General features: G+C 45.2%; 1 protein-coding gene across 2 annotated transcripts in view; it reads right to left on the bottom strand.

Annotated features, from left to right (window-relative positions):
* The window catches only part of NELL1 (neural EGFL like 1), a 619,484-nt gene that overhangs the window by 548,402 nt on the left and 49,464 nt on the right, over positions 1-21,618 (bottom strand). For both annotated transcript variants that reach the window (XM_016201668.2, XM_016201669.2), the window contains exon 3: positions 6,268-6,418. In XM_016201668.2, coding sequence (XP_016057154.1) covers positions 6,268-6,418 — 151 coding nt within the window. The remainder of the gene's footprint in view (positions 1-6,267; positions 6,419-21,618) is intronic.

Below are 21,618 nucleotides of genomic sequence, written 5' to 3'. Positions count from 1 at the left end.
TAATGAAATTGTGACTTTTTACTAAAAAGTAAAGGTTAATGGCTACATTTGCTGTTTCTCCATTTCTCAAATATTAGGCAATCCAAAATCTTACACGCATATATACCAGCATGAGCAATTTGCCCAAAACATTACACTCTATGGCTATGATACTTCTTGTCTTCAATTAAGGTCAAAGTCATCTGAAGAGCTTCCCTTCTTCTGATGAAGATTTAAATTTTATTTAATTAGTGTGTTCCTGAAATCCTCATTTTCTTGACATGAGGTCCTTCCATTCATTTTCATCTCTGTCTGAAAATTACTTTCTTATGCACACTGAAGCCTTTAAACTCTGCCTTGAAACTGTGTCTACCCTCCACTGGGCATAAAGATAAAAGTGATGGCGATTCAGGTCCCAGGTGCTGTCTTCTAGCATTTGGAAGCATCTCTAGAGGACGCACATTTCAGCTTCTAACTGTTTCCTTCTTCAAGAAGAAGCCTCCACCCAGAAGTGAGTGATCCCACTCACCAGAGAGCATTTCCCACCCGTTACCACCCTTTTCAACTGTTCCATATCTTGGTTAATTTATTCAACTAAAAACGCAAACGAGATAAATTCGAGGAACTACACTTTGTGACATGGGCCACCCCACTCTGCTCTCAGGGCACACCGCTCCCTGTAGCCTGAGCCAGAAGCCCGGGCATTACCCTTGACCCCTCCGTCTCCACCCTCCAACAGGCTACACAGAACTACAATCAGTTCGCTCCACCTCCTAATTACCGCTTCACCAGCTTCTCCCCATCTGTACGCCGTCACTGGACCCAGTCCAGGACCCATCCTCTGCTAGAGTCTAGATTCTAGACGGCAGCAGCAACTGAGCTGGCCTTGTCTCCGAGTCTGCCTTCTCCACGCCACTGCCCACTAAGCAGCCAGTGTGATCTTTCTAGAAAGCAGATCTGACCCCGCCACGCCTCCGCGTGCATCTCTTTCATGGCCCCCAACTGCCCTTGGGACAAAGGCCAACCCCTGCGCACTGGCTGTGGAGCCAGTCACAACCCGCCTCCTGCCGGATCCCTCCGGGTCGCTTCCTGCCGAGCCTTGCTCCTTACTCCCTGCCTAGGTGCTCCCCACCCTCCAATAACACTGAATTTTTCTTCGGTTCTTTTTTTTTTTTTTTAATCTTCACCGGAGGATATTTTTCCCACTGCTTTTCAGAGAGAGTGGAAGGGAGGGAGAGAGAGACACTGATTGCTTGCTTCTCACCTAAGCCCTGACCAGACCGGGGCCCGGGATCGAGCCTGCAACCGAGGTACATGCGCTTGGCTGTAACCAAACCTGGGACCCTTCAGCCCGCGGGCCGGCACTCTAACCACCGAGCCAAACGGGCCGGGGCTCTTCCGATCTTTAAAAGCACCATGATCTCCTCATCTCTCGCCCCTTCGCTTGTGTTGCATCCAGAACCCTCTTCCACTCATCTTCTCCTGCCTGATTTCTACGTACTATGCTCCTTTGCCTAATCAGCATAACTCTCAGTGGAAGGACTTTTCGATTCTTTCTGGGCAAAGCAAGGCACCCTGCTCTGGGCTCTCCTGTCAGGGCACTGACCCCCCCGCTGTGCTGTTCCCCAGCCTCCTGTGCTTCACAAGGATGGCCCAGCATCTAGCACTACACATAATGGTGGGTAGGTTTTCGTGCCTATTTTCTGGATGCAGATGCGGGAGCTTCCAGTCTAATCCAGCGCAGTTCTAAATCTGAAGCCTCTCCATTTATGTTTGGAACGTGGGGACTGTTTGGATGCTTTGAAAGCAGCACGAATAGATCTGCATTAGGGCGAGATTCCAATTTCAACTCCGCTCCCTTCCTTCCCAAATGTAAGCACTTTAACAATAGAAAACACCTGCTTTTTACATAATGTAAGTCTTATACTGTATTTCCTTGAGGAAGGAATTAAATTTCTAAATGTATGTGAAAGATTCAGTTTCTGGAAATGTAATTTTTCTAAAATTAAATTTATTGGGGTGACACTGGTTAGTAAATTTATATGGGTTTCAAGTGTACAATTCTATGACACATCACCTATACACTGCATTGTGTGTTTACCACCCAAAGGCAAATCTCCTTACTGCTAATCGACCAAGGAAAAAGTTCTTTCTTGGGCTGGCTTCATTAAACCATGTAACACTCTTCTGGAATTTCCTCCCCTCACCTCCTACCCTTCATTCTGATATCCTTCAATAAATTTCTGATAGTGCCAAATTATTTACATATAAGTTTAAATAATCCATAATTAGGAAGGTAAACCTGCTGTTTACTGAATGCATTCCATTGGGACAACCCATTATTTTGGATTATCTATAATGAAATCCTGATGTGAAAAACCTAGTTACCATTTCAAATGGTGAGAAGGTCCCGTATCTACTTTTTCCCCTTCTGAAGAATCTTGGGAGGAATTAAGAAATAGCGGAAGAAGTCACGAGGAGAAGGGAAATGAGGCCTAATAGCCGAGAGATGTGAGGACCCATGCACCTAAGCGCTTCTCTTGACCCTGATTACCCCACAATGCTGTGAGCGATACCTTCACTCTACCTGGAGTTACTCTGAGGCATGGTAAGTTAAAAGCAATTGCAAAAGCTTACACTCTGGCGACCGATGAAGCCACAGATTTAATACAGGGTCTATCTGGCATCAAAGAGGAAATTTCTTCCCGCCACAAGAACTCAGAGAACTGAAGAGTATCTTTAGAAATACAAAATTTTTGTTTAAATAAAAGATCTGCCTTCTTAGGAAACCCAAAGTGTCCTCTTCATCTTCTCCCAGACATGTTCCATAAGAAGCTTTTCCTCAGATGCCCAGATTTCAACGTCCTATCTAATTATGCTTAGATTTAATTTTATCTATAATTTAGAAATAAAATGGAAAAACAGAAGATTTACCATTATATCTTATAGAGTTGCGAATACTGGCAGGACATTCAATTAGATCTAATCTACGTTAATTAAGCTTTGCATTTTAACAAAACCCTATATAACACACTTGAATGACAAAAAATAAACATTAAATCTGCAATGTCATTAGCATAGTTCGGCAAGACAGATTTATGTTTGTGACTCTTCCAATGTGCTCTACTTCTACTGTGAAAAAATCCATCCAATTAGAAATACAGATTAGAATACGAGTGCCCACTCCATTACATAAAAGAGTCTATTTCAATCGCTACCCCAGGTACACTTTTCAAGCATCTTTACACTTAAGTTTTCCATTTCGTTTTATCTGTCCACTTAAGATGCTCACAGGAACTCACCTGGCTCAGCTCCCCAGGAAGTCTGCAGGTCTTGCTGTGCCAGGAGGTTCACTCTGCGTTCAGGAGTCCCAGCCTCTCAACCCTTCCACCTCTGGCTGCTGGCTCCCCGCCAGGTATGAGAGACGCCTGCCTTTGCCTAGAAGGGATCTGGGCTACTGACTGAACTCTTCTGCCATTAATTCAATAATGGCCTCATCTGAGAATAGCCAGAAGCCTAGCAGAAACTGGAAACAGTGATTTCCAAAACAGTCAATGCCGTTTTTCTGGATGGCAGCTGTGGAAAAGGTGGTGGGAAGACTGCTTCCCATGGTGCACACAATGGCCAGGGTTCACATCCCAAATGCTGTGCCCCCACTGTGCTCATCAGCAGACATGAACTTGGACTGGAAGTGGACTACTCCCATAAAGCCTGGAAGATATATACACATCATTTCCCTCTAACCACTGAACTAGAGAGACTGACAGCTACTTATTTGCCACTCCTCAGCATCCTACTTTCCTTCAGCATCAAATTTCAAAGCCACCACCACCACGATCACTGCCACCATGGCTTTTTTTTTTTTTTTTTTAATTTAAACTAAAAAGACTTTTTCATTGGGTTCCTATTCTGTGCCAAGAATTATGCTAGGTGTTTTATTACAAATATTTCTAATACAAAAATCTACAAGCATTATTTATTTCAGTCTCCAGGTGCCAACACCTCTGCCCTTTTCACTGTCCTGTGCAGCTTCTACATGTAGTATATTGGGCAACCTCTGTGTGTGGGACAACGTGTGCCATATGAGCCTTTGAAACTAGCCGTGAATTTCTGAGTAGCCCTAACCAGAGATGGAGAAAATGAATCATCTATACATTCAATATTTATTTGTTGAGTGCATACTATGGGCCCAAGAGTACTATTTTGAAAAAAAGAAAGAAAGAAAAAACCTATATGATCAAGTCTCTTACCTATGCTCTTCTTTTGTATTTAGGCACAGGCTAAAAAGGAAACATCCCAAACAATCAAGACAAACTGCCTAGTTATTCCAATATCCATGTTCTCCCATCCTTGGCCCACCGCTAGACCAAATTTCCCAGTATTGGTCAATAAAATGAGTAAGAGTAATGCAGGACATATCTGGTCCTGCTTGGCTCCCATACCTGCCCAAGGAGTATATGACAAAATTCTCATCACAGTAGGAGCTATTAATCTACCTCTCTCAGAGTGTCATCATTCAAGTTAAAATAAATACACATAGAAGCCAAATAACAAAACTGAAAAGTACTACATACGAAGTTGTATCCGTATGTACCTATACACACACAAAAGCTACCCCGTTCTTTTAAAACATGCTCCCAAAAATTAAAACATCGAGCATATTACATAGTCACCATTTCAGCAAAAACTCAATTTCAGAAAAAATTTTTCAGCAAACCCAAAAGTCTAGAAGTCTTACAGCACATTTTTATGTCCATAAATAAAACCAGAAGTCATCCATTAAGTACGTCTTGATTTAATCACTTTGAAATTTTTTAAACATTCCCCTAACTTGGGTTCAAAGAGGATATCAAACTGAAACTTAAAACTATAGAAAAGTACAGAACATGAAAACATCATATAGCAATAATAATAGGTTGTATTCAAAGTGATACAAGAAAATATAAAGCATTCAGTGAACAGAAAATAATGGAAACACGAACATTCAAGAAGGTAGTAAAAATATCAACAAGATGATTGAAAAGGAGATAAGAAGCAGAAATCAATGAACTTAAAATGAAAAACAGTAGCCTTGATCAGTAACACTAAGGACTGTTTCAGTTTAAAAAAACACCAATAGATTATACAATCCCATGATGAGCCTCGCCAAGAAAAGGAGGAAATGCATATATTTTACATTAGATTGTAAAAGCTATGACCACAAATATAAAAATGTTACTAAGTAAAAGAATATAATGTCCAACTCTTTGCTCCAAAAATGCAAACCTAATGAAATATATTTGACAAAATTTAAGTTGACCCAAAGAAGAATTTAAAATTAATTAAATAAAATAGCAACATAAAAGAAACAGAAAATGAACATTTTCACTAATAAAAGATTTCCCAGCCTCCCCAAAATCAAAGTATTGGCTCATAATATATTCATGCTAATTCTATCAGAAACATTTTTAAAAGAGGTATTACCTATACATTTAAACCAGTCCAGAGCATTAAAAAAGTTCAGAAAGCTTTGAATTAACTCACATATCCCCAAAAAACTATAGTACCTCACTTATCAATGAGTTAAAACATTTAAGTGTTTAATGAGTTTAGTGTAAAATGTTTAGAACAATGCCTGGCACTTACCAATGCTCAAAATAGTGCCAAGGGACTACTGTTTTTACCCACCCCCCTGTTCCTTCTCAGAGTCATGGCACGTCCCTTTGGAATGCTGTTCTTCCAGCCCCTCACTCCCTGTTCAGCCCGTCAAACGTCTACCTGCTTTTTCCCTTGCACAGCCGTCGTCCTTCCCGAAGCCTTTCGGCTCACCACAGCCCACAGTGGGATTAACCACCGTTATCTTCATTTCCTAAACACAAATTACCAGCTTTGCACCTACACTGCTTTGCGATATTTACTTGGCATCTTCCCTACTAGCTTATGTGATCCTCAGAATAAAACGTCTGTATCATTCACCCTAATATTCCTAGTGTCAAGCACAGCGCTGCACAATAAATACTTATTAAAAAGTTGCTGTTAAATATTACTAATTAACTTGCTTTAGGACCCAACTCTGATGGATAAAATGTGCTTTTATAGGAACAAGTTCTACCAGAAGAGAGAAAAGAGCTCAGAAAAACAACAGTGAGGGGTCCTCGGAGAGCAAAGGAGAAGGCCGCTGGGCCCAAAGTGAATTCTGCATGCGGAGGAAATGCACTGACGTGTCCAGCAGGGGCAAGGCCTCAGCGGCGGAGCGCCCCGGGTGCCCCGCGGGTCCCCAGCAGATGGCCGAGCGCAGAGCTCTCCTACCTGTGCTCCAGCTCCCGGATGGACAGGATCACTCCCGACGTGGACGCCTTCTGCTGCACGGTGGCCAGAAAGGTGAAGTCGCTCTTGTTCCGGAAGAGCTGGATTAGTTTCTCACTCACGTGGGGGGCCGCGTGGACCTCTCTGTGTGTATCTAGGCGTCAAGAAGGAAAAACGGGGCAACAGGAGGGAGCGGGGGGGCAGGAGGAAAGAAAAAACCCAGGAGGAATGAGGGGAGAGGGAGCATGAGAGGGAAGAAGAGATGCAATGTTAAAAACGCCATGTCTGAAGGACCCAGCTTGCATTTTTCATTTTCCCCTCTTGTCAATCCTTTTCATTTTCTGACGCCATCCACCACTCCACACAGCTGCATCCATTCAACGTGAAACCCAGAAATGCTATCTCAGCCACCGCGCCCACTTGTCACTTTGACAGGTTCACAGTTGGCCGTTGGTTTGACTGGAGCTCTGACAGGGCACTGAGCAACCTGGCCAGCTGCAAGCAGACTGAGTCGCTGTGAGTCAGGGGAGAGGCAGTCAAATAAATGGGGTCCTAACTTCAGAGGATCCTGAGTCGAGCAGGATCCAAATGCCACTCCACAGGCTTCCAATTTCACTTCTCCCGTGGGCTCCGTGGCCTTCTCTACACAACGCATCTGGGGAAACCTATCCTTGCTCTGTACCCCATGGAGATTTACTAGCGCTAGTAACACCCGACAACTTTGCTTTGCTTAGAGAATAAATATGAGGCATGCTCATGATCCATACACGTGCCTGGAATTTCTCTGCACACATGCAGTGGATGACTCTCCTCATAAAACATTTATTAAAGTTCAGGCCAGTTTTGCAGGCCGAGAGGTGTGGGAAATGCGGCTAATCCTGCTCCTGGACAGGACACTCTCTTTCTGCAACATCCACATAACGAGAGACATTCACCATTTCGTACTCAGACTTATGCTTGTCGTGATAAACTTGGCATTGTCTCCTCATTTTACACTACACTTCCTGGCATCAGAAAGTGGGCACTGAGGGAGCCGAGTTGGAGAAAACGCTTCAAAGAATGACAAATGACCAGCAAAGGGGGTTTGGTGGGACTTCTTGTTCCCAGACCACATCCTCTGACTGTATCACTACTCCGTTATTTCTCGGGGGCTCCAGGAGAAGCCTCCGGAAAACATATAACTCAAAGGCTGCACTGCCTCACTGCCCTGTACATCACAGACCTGTACATGGACCTTAAAGAGCCTCTGCCTAAAGAGTGGTTTTCAACATAAAGAAATCCTTGAACTCTGACCTTGGTTTGGCCTCAGTCTTTTCATCTGCAAAATTAGGGTATGGACTAGGTCATCTGTTGGGGCCTCCCGAGCTTGACCTTCCATAATTCCAGGAGTAGCTGGTTCAAGTTTCCAGCACAGAAAAGAAGACCACTCTACCATCTGCAAAAGTCAGGCTAGGAATGGCATGGAGGTTGGTCCTCTCCCATGGAGGAACCCAACCCAACCCAACTCTACCAATGTAAACCTGCTAAGTGGCGTGCTGTCAGCTTTGGTCAAGGGCTGAGATGAGAGAGAGCCACTTAGAGAATGCTCCTATACCTTCTGCAAAATCTCAGCCAAAGACTGTCCAGGATGGTATTTAAAACCTATTAAATGTATGTACAAATCACTTTGTAAACTACGAATCATTAGCAAAGGTTTGATAGCATTAATTTTATCATTGCTGCTAGACAAAGATCCTCATAATAAATTCTGCCTAGAATTTAGTGCCAGAAAAAACATTTGGCTCAGGAGGTTTTCTTTTTTTCATTTTTACTATTTCCTTTGTTAGTAGCCAATCAGGAATCTACTGATCGATAGTGGCTGCCTATAGCTTAGAGGATTCTAAAGCTTGGGCCCAGTGAGAAGAGGGCCATGATCGATGAGCAGTGCCCACTGGGAAAGAGGTATAAATATCACATCAGTTACGGATATTCTCATCTCTCGCTCAATTCTCCCCGGGTAATATCATCCAGCCCCACGCCAATGACCCCCAAATTTACATCTGCAACCTCAACCTCTCCCTTGAGCAACAGACTCATACAGTCAATATCCGTCTTAGCATCTCCATATGAATGCCTAACAAGCATTTCAAGTTGTTTGTGGCCAAGTCAGAGGTCTTGCTCTCTCCCCTTTCCCCCAACCCTCTAAAGAAACTTTCTCCTTAAGTTCCCAGTCTCAGTAAATGGAACCACCCAGTTTCTCCCGTGTCTGGAATCTGTCTACTTCTTCCCAGCTGTGCTCTTCAAACTCTCGTCCAACCTGCCATCATCTCTCCCTAGGACACGTCCGATAGCTCCCCAACTGTCTCTCCCTGCTTCCATAATACCTTCTCTCCTCCATTCTCCGCACAGCAGCCAGAGAGCTCTTTTAAAAGCGAAAGTCAGAATCATTTCAGTTTCCTGCTTAAAACCTTCTAAGAGGTTCCCATTGCTCCCAGAATAAATCCCAGGCTCTTTGGCATGGCCTGCAAGGTAACACATAAATTGACTCTTGCCTGTCTCTCCCACCCAACATCATACTCTTCTTGGTTGCGAGAGGAGCTCCCAAGCCCACTCCTGCCTCAGGGTCATTGTCATCTCCCTCTACCCACAGTGCTCTTCTCCCTCTGTTCACATGCCTGGCGCCTCCGCCTCCAGCAACCGCTGCAAATGCAACCTCCTGCTCAGTTCCTCCAAAGCAGGCTCTCCATCAATGCCTCACCCACCACTCAGGTTATTCTCGCCATATCACTTATATAATACATGTATTGTGATCACTTTACGATCTCCTTAGATCGTAATCTTATCTCATGTTTCTTACCTCATTTCCTTCCTTTCCCCACTAGACTATAAGCTCCATGAGGGCAGGCATATTTATTTATTCACTGTTCTATCTACAGATCTTAGTGCCTAGTAGAAAGCAGGCATCCAATAAAGACTTAGTGAATTAATGTATTTTCCATTTATTTTTGTCATTTATATTGTTACTTCAAGTAACCATAAATATTAGTCAGAATATAGGGATATCATTTGGAAAACCAGGAGATCAGTGAGTACTTCTCAAGTGCCAGCAGCCATGGAATTAAAGAAAATGATGGTCAGTGCCACTTCAGCCCCTCCTCTTTTAGGACACCCCATCCAATGGTCTCATCCAATCCTACCACACTTCTGCTCACCCAACCCTCCAAGGAAACAGAACATTTCTTTTGCCAGCTTTTCTCATTTTTCTTTATAAGTGATTGGCACATTGAAGTAAAGACCCCATTAGCACTCACCAGAGTAAAATGTAAAGAACATCTATTTTGATACATTGAGACTTTATGTACATTCTCATTTTCAGAAAAGCCCTTTTTGAGTAAATGTTTACCATAACTCAGCCGCTAAAAGAACACAAGGAAGTAATCCCACTTCTTACAATACAGAGGCGAGAAAACTGGACCAGGTTTCAAGGGACCGAAGACTACTCTGGGTTTAGCAGACGCCTCGCTGTGCCCCAGCATAACATACTTGACCTCTCTGAGCCTCACCCTCCACATCTGAAAACTGAGGATTGAGCTCCACAGTCTCCAGGTTCTTACCTAGTCTCACCATTCTGTCTGTTAATCACTTTAACCCTTCACAGCAAAATAGGGTATTGCGGGTATTTTCCATCCATTAAACACCCAGATTTTACAATTTTTCTCCTCTACTGATTTTCCAGATCAACATAAATGTAAAGTTGTCAATTACTGAAAATAGTGATATGTCACCTACTTTGCAGTCGCCTGCTTTTATCCCGGAGTTAAAAGAGCAGCCAACAAAAACCATTTGAGAACCTATGGTGAATATTATACTTCCAGATTCAACCACTATAATGTCTGTCTGCTGTATTTTAGAATATTCGATTCTGCTAGAGAGAGCAAGAAACACAAGTGGGATGGATAAAGCTCATAGGACGTGTTAAATATAGATAGCAAGTTAGAACCCTGTGAAACGTGTTAAACATGGAGTAAATGGGACATAAGTGTGTTGAGCAGATAAAAAGGATTGACTGTTACTTATAAATAGAAAGGAGTGGGGGGACCGAGTCATAATGTACAAATCACGCCACCTTCAGATTGACAGTTATGTCACAACTAAATCTGACACCCATCTTTGACACCCATTCCATCTGCATTGTGGCCCCACATGTGCTCTCTGAGAGATGCTAAATAAAGTCCATCACTGATCACCAGATTAACCGGTGAACTACAGCTGTAGGTGTATGTACTGGCCCGAGTCTCTCTAGCAGAGAAAGCACGTTGGCTCCAGGCATCACCCATCCATTGAACACCCCCCCATTTTTTTTCATTTCCACCCCCTACAGATCCCCTAAGCTAACCAGTCAGTTGCAGCTTATGAACCGGTAGTCAAAAATGTTTTTTCTAGGATGTATTATGTTCTTAGGTGGGTGAGAAGAGATTTTTTAATTCGGGCAGTAAATTTCTATCTGTAATCTGTCCTGTACCCCCTTTTTTAAAAAAAAATATATCTTTATTGATATCAGAGAGAGAAAGGGAGAGGGAGGGAGATAGAAACATTAATGATGAGAGAGTCATTGATCGGCTGCCTCCTGCACACCCCCGGCCAGGGATCGAGCCCCCAACCAGGGCATGTGCCCTGACTGGGAATCGCACTGTGATCTCCTGGATCCTAGGTCGATGCTCAACCGCTGAGCCACACCCAGCCAGGCTGTACCCCCTTCTTTTAATAACCTCAGCTCCAGTTCATATAACCACAGCATCAGCGACAAAGATGACAGGGCAGAGAGAGCGAGATTAGACCTGTGGACAATGGGTAAGCCTGAAATCCAGCGGGGTCTCCTATCTTCCTCCACCCCCACCTGCCTGCACCCTGTTCTGAGTGGGCCAGCCTACTCCATCTCTTTCCCTTGCTTCCTCCTGGATATTTTTAATTGATTTAATAAGCCGCATGATTCAAGCATCTGAATTTGGTCTGTCTGTGAGGCTTTTTGTTTTGTGACTTGGGAGAGTGTACTTGAGGTCTACCATTGCATTGCAGTAATTTCCACACAACCACCACTTAGGGTGAACATTTCAGTTTTAAGAAGAGAAAGAAAAGCATGTAGCTCCAAGTACTCAGAGGTTTTGCATGATCTCGTTAAAAAGTGCTAACTCAGCGGCAAGGGTTCAGTGCTTTCTCTTCCCTGGGATGAAGCAGCTCTACCTAGTCACTTTCAAAGAAGCACTAAAAATGCTAATGTGATGCTTAAGCATCAGTAAGAAAGAAAGCAAATGATGGGCCTCCACTCTTCTTTAACGTACAAGCAACTTCATTTCCCTCTTCCCTGACCTCCAGGGTGAGAAGGGTGGGAATTTGCGTTGTCAACAAACATATACCTGTGTTCCCTTTGTGCCGCACATGGTGCTAGGCACCAGGAAAATGAAAGTAAAAATACAACGTCTGCTTTCAAGGACAGTTCCATAAGCAAGACAGTTACCTGGTGACAACGGGTAGAGTAGGGCAGTGCACAAAGGAAAGAGGGGCCCACGGAGGCTGGGAATGACGTCCATGAAGGATGTACCCTTGAGCCTGAGTCAAGAAAGATGAACGAGCATTTTCCAAGCAGGAGAGAGCGGGAGAAGAGGGCATAGGCTGAGGGCTCGCTCTGCAGACGTGAACACCCACGGGCTTCCCACCATCCCTGCCTTTTGTTTTCTCTGCAGGCACCTCGCTCACTGAAGTCCAACAGGAAAGCATCTCAACCTAATCCTGAAGGGAACTCTCCAACGATCAGTGAATTGAACAAGCCAAAACAGCAGCAGCCAGAAACATGACAAAGCAAACACACCAGGCAGCCCACCTCAGCCTCGACTGATGGAGAACCCAGGCGACAGACACCTTAGTAAGGACAGCGCATTTTCACCGAGAACCTCAGCACGTGGCAGAATCCTGATACAGGACAAGGCACGTGCTTCTAGCCTGAGTCCCACGTAAGCTCCTGGCAAGACTGGTCCCAGAAGGTAGGGCAACGCTTCTTCATTTGAAATGGCTGCTGGCTTTTCATTTCTACGTACAGAGAAAAGTTGCCAGTTCAGAACTGCCAACCGTCCATGGGGCAAGTCCTGCTGTCAGGAGGAAGAAAGGGGGACACGCGTTCCACACTGTTAGGTCGTGCAGCCCTTCTTTGAGGATGTCAGATGTTATTGATCCAAGCAGCTTTCAAAGAAGCAGAAATCACAATTAGAAAGTAGTGGGGATGCCAGGAGACTCCGACTTAACATGTAGGAATTTCTATCTCCACTAATGAGTTCACAGTAATATCCCATTAAACCTCCATTAGCTCCAGAAGCCAGACTGATAAAAAGCACACGTGCATTGGTTTATTATGGTGCCAAGTGCAAGGCGGTTTTGCACATATCATTTCCCTTAAAATACTTTATTATTTTTCCTATTTTACAAACAAAAAGAACTAAGGCTTACAGAATTGAAGTGATTTTCTGAAAGACCCTGTGCCTAGCCATGGTACTGAGAGCCCAACGTGGCAGGCTGGTTCCACACACCACTCTTCACTGTGCTACATCTGCTAGTCACCAGAGTGTGATCTCGGAGCAGGGGCGTGAAAAGGGGACAAATCACCATCATATGCCCAGGCCCTGACACATTATTTCCACCCAGGAGATATTCATGAACAATCTATCTGTACGATACCTCTATGAGCTAAATATCAACATCTCCCCATTTTACAGGTGAAGAAACTGAGGCAGAGAGAAGTTTTTTTAGTGACTTACCCAAGCTCAAAGCAAGTCAATGGAGACAACTGACTCTCGCGTGACACTCTGTGGCATTCGCCTGGCCCCTGCTTACTTTTTCACCATTTTTCTACCTGTTCCCCAACCCCCTTGCACTCCCACATCCAGCCACACAAGCCACCTTTCCTTCTCTCCAGGGTCATGTTCCTCCCCACCTTGGTGCATTCCCATCTGCAGTGACCTCTCTCTTCCTTCCCTCTTCTTCGGGTATCAGTTTAATTGCTATTCCTTCAAGCCAGCTTTCTCTGATCACCCCAGGCCAGCTCGGGTTCCCTGAATTTTTACAATTGTATTTTCATCATCATCAAGGTTTCACGTGCGTAATCATTTATTAATGACTACCATGCCCACTCGACTGGAAAGCCCACGAGGAATGGCTTCCCAATACATACCACCCCATACACTGCACACTGCCCAGCACGTGGTAGAGCTTCACCAAATGCCTATTGCATTAATAATTAATATAGCTTGACTCCAAAGTCTGGAACAGAATATAGCACAAGAGGTTTACCAAAGACACTCAACTATAACCCCAACTTGTTGAGAAAAAGCACATTAAAATAATGAGCTGCCTAAGGAATAATAAAGCCAGCTGAGCGTCCCCAACTCCTCCATCGGGGGACTAAACCTAAGGACGCCTGTGACACATGATATTAATCAATTTTTTGTAATTACTATGTGACTCAATCAAAAGAGATTCCGGCACCCCCATAATTTTACTAATTAGACAGGCATGGTGAGGCAGCTGAGCTCTTGTTATAAACATTTAAAATGCCAGTTAGGAAAATCAACACTCTCCCCCCACACACACCCCCATCACTAAGAAATCAGCAAACTGTAGCCACTCCTCTCCAGGCTGCCTCCCCACACTCACACTGCAACCCACCAGTGATCAAGTCTCCCCCTTAACCCCCATCCCTCCACCCCCATCTCAGCTGGATGCCACTAAATAAAGAGAGAGGTAACTCATGGATACCAGCTTGATCCAAATCACCGGGCAGGAAAGCAGGAAACGAAAAGCTGGTGAAAAGGTTTAATATGATTAAGACTGCACTGCCCATGGTACAAACTTCCTGTTTGGAGATAAGTTTTCAGGATGTGATGTGTAACATGGTAGAGTAACAATACTCTCTTGTGTATTTGAAAGTTGCTAAGAAAGCAGATGCACCACTGCCTCTCAGCCCCGTCCATCTGTCTCAGCCCAACCAGTGTTTGATCCCCCAGCTCCGCCACGGAAACTCTGGGAGACCTTGGATAACCCAGCTTCCTTCCTTCACCCTCGCGTTGCCTCACCTGTAACACAGTAGTAAGACCACCCATCTTGTAGGGTTCAGTAAGGAGTAATAAAAGAATATGTGGATCCCAGCAGGCATGGCTCGGTGGTTGAGCATTAACTCATGAACCCGGAGGTCATGGTTTGATTCCCGGTCAAGGCACATGCCCAGGTTTTGGGCTACATCCCCAGTAGGGGGCATGCAGGAGGCAGCCCATTGATGATTCTCTTTCATCGTTTATGTTTCTGTCTCTCGCTCTCTCTCCCTTCCTCTCTCTGATGTCAATGAAAACATATTTTATATGTGTGTGTGTGTGTGTATGTGTGTGTGTGTGTGTGTGTGTGTATATATATATATATGGAACATGACTAGTACACAGCTTGTGCTCAGTAAGTATTTCCCCTCCTCCATCTCTCTTTAGGACATTTTTGAGAAACTGCAAAGAAGGCTCAGAAATCTGCACCCTAAAATGTGAGCTTAAACATTTCCCAATGTGTTCTTGCACCTGATGACACTTCATATTTGTAATGGCCCACTGGGTAGGCATTAATAGCCTCAATTTAAAGATAAGGAATCTCTGGCTTATAGGAAATAAGTGACTTGCCCAAGACCCAACCTCCAACAAGTAGCAGAGACATGGCTTCTGACAACAGTTTTGCAGCTCTTTTTATATATACCTGCATGGCTTCCCTAACCCCCAGACAAGAAATCATCATTAAACGTGCCCACTCCATTTCCACTCCAATGCCAGGTCTCTCTCCTCCAGGCACCCCTCCAAGGGGCACCCCTCCTCCAGGACCCCAAACTCCAATATATTGAAGTTCAATCTCTAGCGTGTATAAAAACTTCAGAGCAGTGGGCTGACCTAATTATAATTAGTTCCCTTTTGGGCACAGTGCTAATTCTCAGGCATGAAAGAGACATTTTAAATGTTGTATTGGCCTTGACCTTGCCTCATCTACTCAAATTCAATAGTAAACAGTAGGGTATCATGTTAACCGCCAAGCTAATTTATGATTATTCATTACAAATCCTTTTTACACGTTGCTTCAAATGCTGTGTTTCAAGAATAAAAATCTGCCTGCATTGAAATGCACAGTGATTTTAATATGCAAACCTCCTACAGAGATGATGTCTCATTTTAATTATTGTTTCGGTTTAATAGGTTTTCATTAAATTAGAGGCTGGAGCAATTACTAGGGTGAACAGCTAATGTTTCAAAGGTAAGCTCCCGTGGTTCGTGAGCAGAGACAGTGGTGGCGTGGAGAAGCAGAAGGCGACACTCTGCTGGATTAGCTTGTATTTGGTCTGACAGGAAACGGCCCTGGCTATATCTTTTCCCAGCTTCAGAATAGAGCTGGCATCCCCTCACGGTGACATGCAAACAGCTTAAGTGAGTGTTTAACTTGGGGAATCTTAATTACATAAGGTTTCTATCAGGAATCTACGCTCCCTTGTCATCAGACTAGAAAATGCTCTTAAAAGTCTACAACCTGCAGAGCTAAGATGTCAAACCACAGGAAAATACTCCTGATGAAATTGTCCTCTCTCTCTCACACGCAAGTAATTTAGTTGGTTTTAGTGGATTAATGTCTGACTTTCCACCCCTGGGAAATTGGTTCAACTTCAACACAGGCTGCAATGACCAAAATCATATTAATTAGCAAACTGTCAGGGCCTCGATGAGAAATTAGTTTGGTGGCCTCAGCGATATTTCACCCTAGAAACAGCACAAATTTGGCACTTGGGGGCCAAGAGGGCGGCATTACATCTCAAACAGCGGTGAAGGAATGAATGGGAAGTAGGAAATGAGGGGAGGGTGGGAGGTAAAATCTGCTTTATTGGGGTCCCAGTGAGGGGCTTGGCTTAATAATGGAGGGGTTGGGGGATCTGCACTGCAGGAGTCTGCACGTGGAGAGCTGGAGGGGGCTTGGAAAGCTTCAAATAGGCAATTCTTTTCTCTCCAAATGAGCTGAAGGAGGAAAAGAGAGCAGGTAGAGAGGATCCTTGCAAAAATAATGAGCCTATTAGGTTAGGGCAGGCCTGGTCACTGTATACCAAGAAAGTAATGTGGGAAATCTCTCTCTATGCTATGGGAAAGGAAAAAAATCTTTTCCACAACAGAGAAATCACAAAGCAGCATTAGTCCCAGGTAAACCAGCAGGAACTAAGCGGTGACTAAGGTACTATCACTGCTCACAGCCACTCCCTGAAACTGATCACCGCTCAGGGTTCACACTGGCCACAGCCACTGGGGGCAGATCTTTTCTCTACCATTGCAAGCATTTGGAATATTTCTAACAGCACTAATAATGTAGGACTTCTCAATGCAATGCTTTCTTTGCAGCTCCTTTATGTCCACTGTCCTAAAAAGCAATCATCAGCTCTTCCATCACGTGCATTGATCTCATTACACGCCTTGTTAGCTAATTAGTTCCAGAGTCACTGCTGGGGGAGGTCTCCCTGGCTATTTATCTATCTGTGTTGGCCATGGGGTATCTGTGCTTTCAGGCTGCTGGGGAAACTGCAATTATTGGCCTTCCAACCCTGTGCTGAGGAGGGACAGGAAAGCTTTCTGGACAGCTGAAACTCTAGGCTTTGAGCAGAAGCTCCAAGAAACAGGTGTAATCTGTCCAGAGAGGGAGCTATGGGTATGGTTTTTTGCAAACTTGTTGTGCTTCTTTGAAAACTGACCTTCTCTTTAGAGAGTTTATTCCAATCATGTTAAACATTAATATCACCCTTAAAATGACTCATTGGAAATGCTGCTTGCTCCTGAACTCAATGCCATTTGCTTCCTGGCTATTGGCTCCTTCTCCTCCAATTTCTCACTACCACCTTCCCAAACAAGACCTACAACCAAGGGGGGAAATACAATCCCCATTTACTGAAGCTTTTTTAAAGAAATGAAAATGTCAATTTGGGGGAAAATTGGTCTTTGATCATTGCTGCAAATAATCTGGCTCTTGCACGTCCTAGGGTAACAACACTGAGTCAGTCTTCAGTAAATTAAGTAGCATTTCAAATAATATCTTCATGATAATTCATCTCACAGGGTGTCCGGTAGGTTCTCAAGGAGTCTACTTGGGTATGATTTGACTTAGCCAGCAGATATTCTTTTGGGCTCACTGAACTATCCCCTCCAAGACTGGTAGGTAGTTCATTCCTGAGCAAAGCCCTCTCAGGCCCCGGGTGAGCTCTCTCAGCACCGGGCACAGATGAGGAGCTCCAAGGGCAGGTAATCTCATCTCAATTCTTATCCCACCTGGAGCTCCGGCCACCTCCCCCATGCCTATCCAAACCCTGCCCATCTCTCAAGGCCCAACCCAATTCCTCTAACTCCATGAAGCTTCTGGAGCCTCAACTAAGGGTGGTTACCCCTCTCCACTCCAAAACTCAGACATCCATCCATTCTAACACATATTCGTCAAGCATGTTCTCTACGGCAGGCTCTGTACCTTGGTGAATAAGACAGAGTAGTGCTGGACATCCAGCCAGTATCTCCTACCACTCATGCTGACCTGTCTTACATTCTGCATCTTGCCGAGTCCAATGGCCAGCTCTCTGTCCTCAGCCTAGCTGACCTCTGGCAACCTCCCAAACAGAGTCCTCTCTGTCCTCTCTGAAGCACTGTGTCTTTTTGGCACTGTTTTCTTCCAGTTTTCCTCCTCGCTCTGGGACCATCTTGAAGCTCCTTCATGCCCTCCTCTGCCTGTTCTCTAATTCTCAGGGTGCCTCTGATCACTCCCATTCATCAGCAAGCCCTGAGCACCACCTCCATACCACCGTGACCCTCAATCCTCTTGACTGTAATATTGCAGCAAACACCATATGTCAACTTGCCTCCACTCATGTCTTTCCTCCTCTCCTCCCTTCTCCTTCCCCTTTTATCCCCCTCTCTTCCTGATTCTTTCTAGCTCTATCCCAGGTATCAATCGCTTTTATCATGTCACTTTTATCATGTAAAGCAACATTCACACACAGGTTCTGGGGATTAGGACATGGATATCTTTTTTTTTTTAATTTTATTAATTTTAGAGAGAGCAGAAGGGAGAGAGAGAGAGAGAGAGAGAGAGAGAGAAACATAGATTTGTTGTTCCACCTATTTATGCATTCATTCGTTGATTCTTCTATGTGCCCTGACTAGGGAACCCAAAACCTAGGAGTATTGGGATGATGCTCTAACTAAGTAAGCTACCCAACCAGGGAGGACATGGATAGCTTTAGGGGGAGGTAGTCATTATTCAACCAACCACACTGCCTAATGGAATTTAAATAAACCCTAACTCCTTACCATGGCCTAGAAGACCACTTAGGCTTGGTACTGCAGCTGGGGCTGAAATGAAGACCAAGCTTTGACTTTGACCCTGGCCATGCTCTCTGACCTCTTTGGGTATCTCCACCCACACTGGCCATCCTTGAGCCCCTTAAACTCTTTTGATCCTAAAGGCATTTTTACCAGTTGTTACAAGAATGTGGGTTGTGGAGCAAAACAGTCTGGATTTAACTCTTAGCTCTGCCACTTACTAGACCTAAAACTTTGGCTAAGTGATCAAACCTCCCTGTGCCTCTGATTTTTCTTTCTGTAAAACAGGACTTATAATACCTATCTCCCTTGTAGGATTAATATGGATTATTAAAGATGAAGTGAGTTAATAAATATAAAGAATTTAGAATAGTGCCCAGGTCATGAAAAGTGTTCATTATTAAAATTGTAAGTGTGGCCCTGGCCAAGTAGCTCAGTTGGTTAGAGCATCATCCCAATATGCCAAGGTTGGGGGTTCAATCCCCAGTGAGGGCACATACAAGAAACAATCAGGAAACAAGATGGCAGTGCAGCTAACAGCTGCACCCGCCGCCTCCCGCAACCACATCAAAATTACAACTAAAATGCAGAACCACCATCACTCAGAGCCTCCTGAGATCCGGCTAAACAGAAGCCCCACAACCAGGGAACTGAAGAAGCACCGAGCCCGGCCGGGCGTGGCTCAGCGGTTGAGCGTCAGCCTAGGATCCAGGCGATCGGGGTTCGATTCCCGGTCAGGGCACATGCCCCGGTTGTGGGCTGCAGCCGATCAATGACTCTCTCATCATTGATGTTTCTAGCTCTCTCTCTCTCCCCCTCTTCCTTCCTCTCTCTGAAATCAATAGATATATTTTAAAAAAAAGAAGCACCGAGGCGGGGAGGAGGGGCGGAGACGCGGGCGGATGGGGGCTGAATCCTGGAGATGCGGTCGCAGGCCCACACCCGGTGCCGCCGTTGAAACCCGGGAGGGAATCTCCGCGGCGGGGTTTCCTGGAGGAGTGAGGGGTCCCAGCTCCACAGCAGGCCCCCAGCCCAGGGCTCCAGGGCCCAGAAGAGACGTCCCCACAACTCCGGGCTAGGAAACCAGCGGGGACTGTCCCTGAGGGTCGCGGAGGCTGCAGGAGCCCCAGCAGCTCCTCTAAAGGGCCCGGCACAGACTCACTCGGACGCTCCCTCTGAGCCCAGCGCCGGGCAGCAGCCTGAAAGGACCCGGGACACTCGGGGAGGAACTGACCTGCCTGAGATCCGGGCGAGAGGCGGCTTCCTCCCAGGGAGAAGGGCTGGCGGAGGCCATGGCTCCTGTGGCGAGTCCTCCCCCACACAGCCGGCAGGAGGCGCCATGTTTGAATCGCCAGCACCTGACTCACACCTTTGGCCCCGCCCCGTGATTCCCGGAGGCCCCGCCCCTCCCCACCTGCAGCTCATCCAGGCCATTTCCAGGGGCTTTTCTGTGCAAGTGGCCTCTTGAGCCTCATGCTTAGGACTTTCCTAAAATCTCTCAAACAGGTAGCAGTGTGTCCCATCCGGCTTGATAAGGGGCCCCAGGCCTGGCACTAGGGGCAGCCTGCACTGGCTCATAGCTTGGCCTCTTTTGGACAACGCCAAGCCCAGCACAAGTAGCAGCCAACTACGGTTTGCTGTGTAGCTCATGTTGGGTGGCCCTGGGCAAGGCACTGGCACAGGCTGACTTTGCACCTCCTGGGAGGCCCAGAGACAGTGCACCTGGTGCTCAGACTCGACCACGCTGGATTACAACCCTACCACATCCACCAGTGACACACTCAAGGGGGGCACTTGGTGAACACCAAAGCTCCACTGAAGTAAATCCTGCTCCATAAGGGTGTCTCCAGCACAGCAGCTCTTTGGCTGTAGTTGCAGCTGGTCCTCACAGCTGACTGGCCTGGGAGTCAGTTCCTCCCAGAGACACCAACAGCAACCAAGGCTCAACTACAACAGGACAGTTCACACAGCCCACACAGGGGAGCACCTAGAAGGCCTAGCTCAGGTGACTGGGGAGGCTGAGCCACTGGACCCTACAGGACACCTACTACACAAAGCCACCCTACAAATTCCAGGAGACATAGCAGCTCTACCTAATACAAAGAAACAAACACCAGGAAGCAGCCAAAATGCAGAGGCAAAGAAACATGTCACAAAGGAAAGAACAGAAGAAATCTCTAGAAAAGGAACTAAATGAAATAGATCCAAGCAAGCTAACAGGTACAGAGTTCAGAATTTTGGTTATAAGGATGTTTAAGCAGACTATTCAGAAAATAACTGAGAAAATCGATAACATAATAAAGTACCAATTTGAAATGAAGGCTAGAGGAACTGAAATGAAGAATAATTTACATGGAATCAACAGTAGAGTAGAGGACGCTGAGAATCAAATCAGCAATTTGGAACATGAGAAAACAAAAAACACCCAATCAGAAGAGCAAAAAGAAAAAAATATCCAGAAATATGAAAATAGTATAAGGAGCCTCTGGGACAACTTCAAGAGGCCCAACATTCATATTATTGGGGAACCAGAAGGGGAAGAAAGAGACCAAGGAATTGAAAACCTATTTGAAAAAATAATTACAGAAAACCTCCCCCACCTGGGGAAAAAATTAGACTTACAAATCCAGGAAGCACAGAGGGTCTCAAGCAAGAGGAACCTAAAAAGGCCCATAGCAAGACACATCATAATTAAAATGCCAAAGGTTAAAGAGAAAGAGAGAATCTTAAAAGTAGCAAGAGAAAAGCAATTAGTTACCTATAAGGGAGCACCCATACAACTGTCAGCTGATTTCTCAACAGAAACTTTGCAGGCCAGAAGGGAATGGCAAGAAATACTCAAAGTGATGAAAAACATGGCACTACAACCAAGATTGCTCTAGCCAGCAAAGCTATCATTTAGAATTGAAGGTCAAATAAAGAGCTTCACAGATAAGAAAACGCTAAAGGAGTTCATCACCACCAGACC

This window comes from Miniopterus natalensis, chromosome 11 (genome assembly GCF_054644295.1).
Source record: "Miniopterus natalensis isolate mMinNat1 chromosome 11, mMinNat1.hap1, whole genome shotgun sequence".
Taxonomy (NCBI): Eukaryota; Metazoa; Chordata; class Mammalia; order Chiroptera; family Miniopteridae; genus Miniopterus; species Miniopterus natalensis.
Note: the sequence above shows the minus strand (reverse complement) of the source record. Positions and strands in the feature narration are given on the sequence as shown.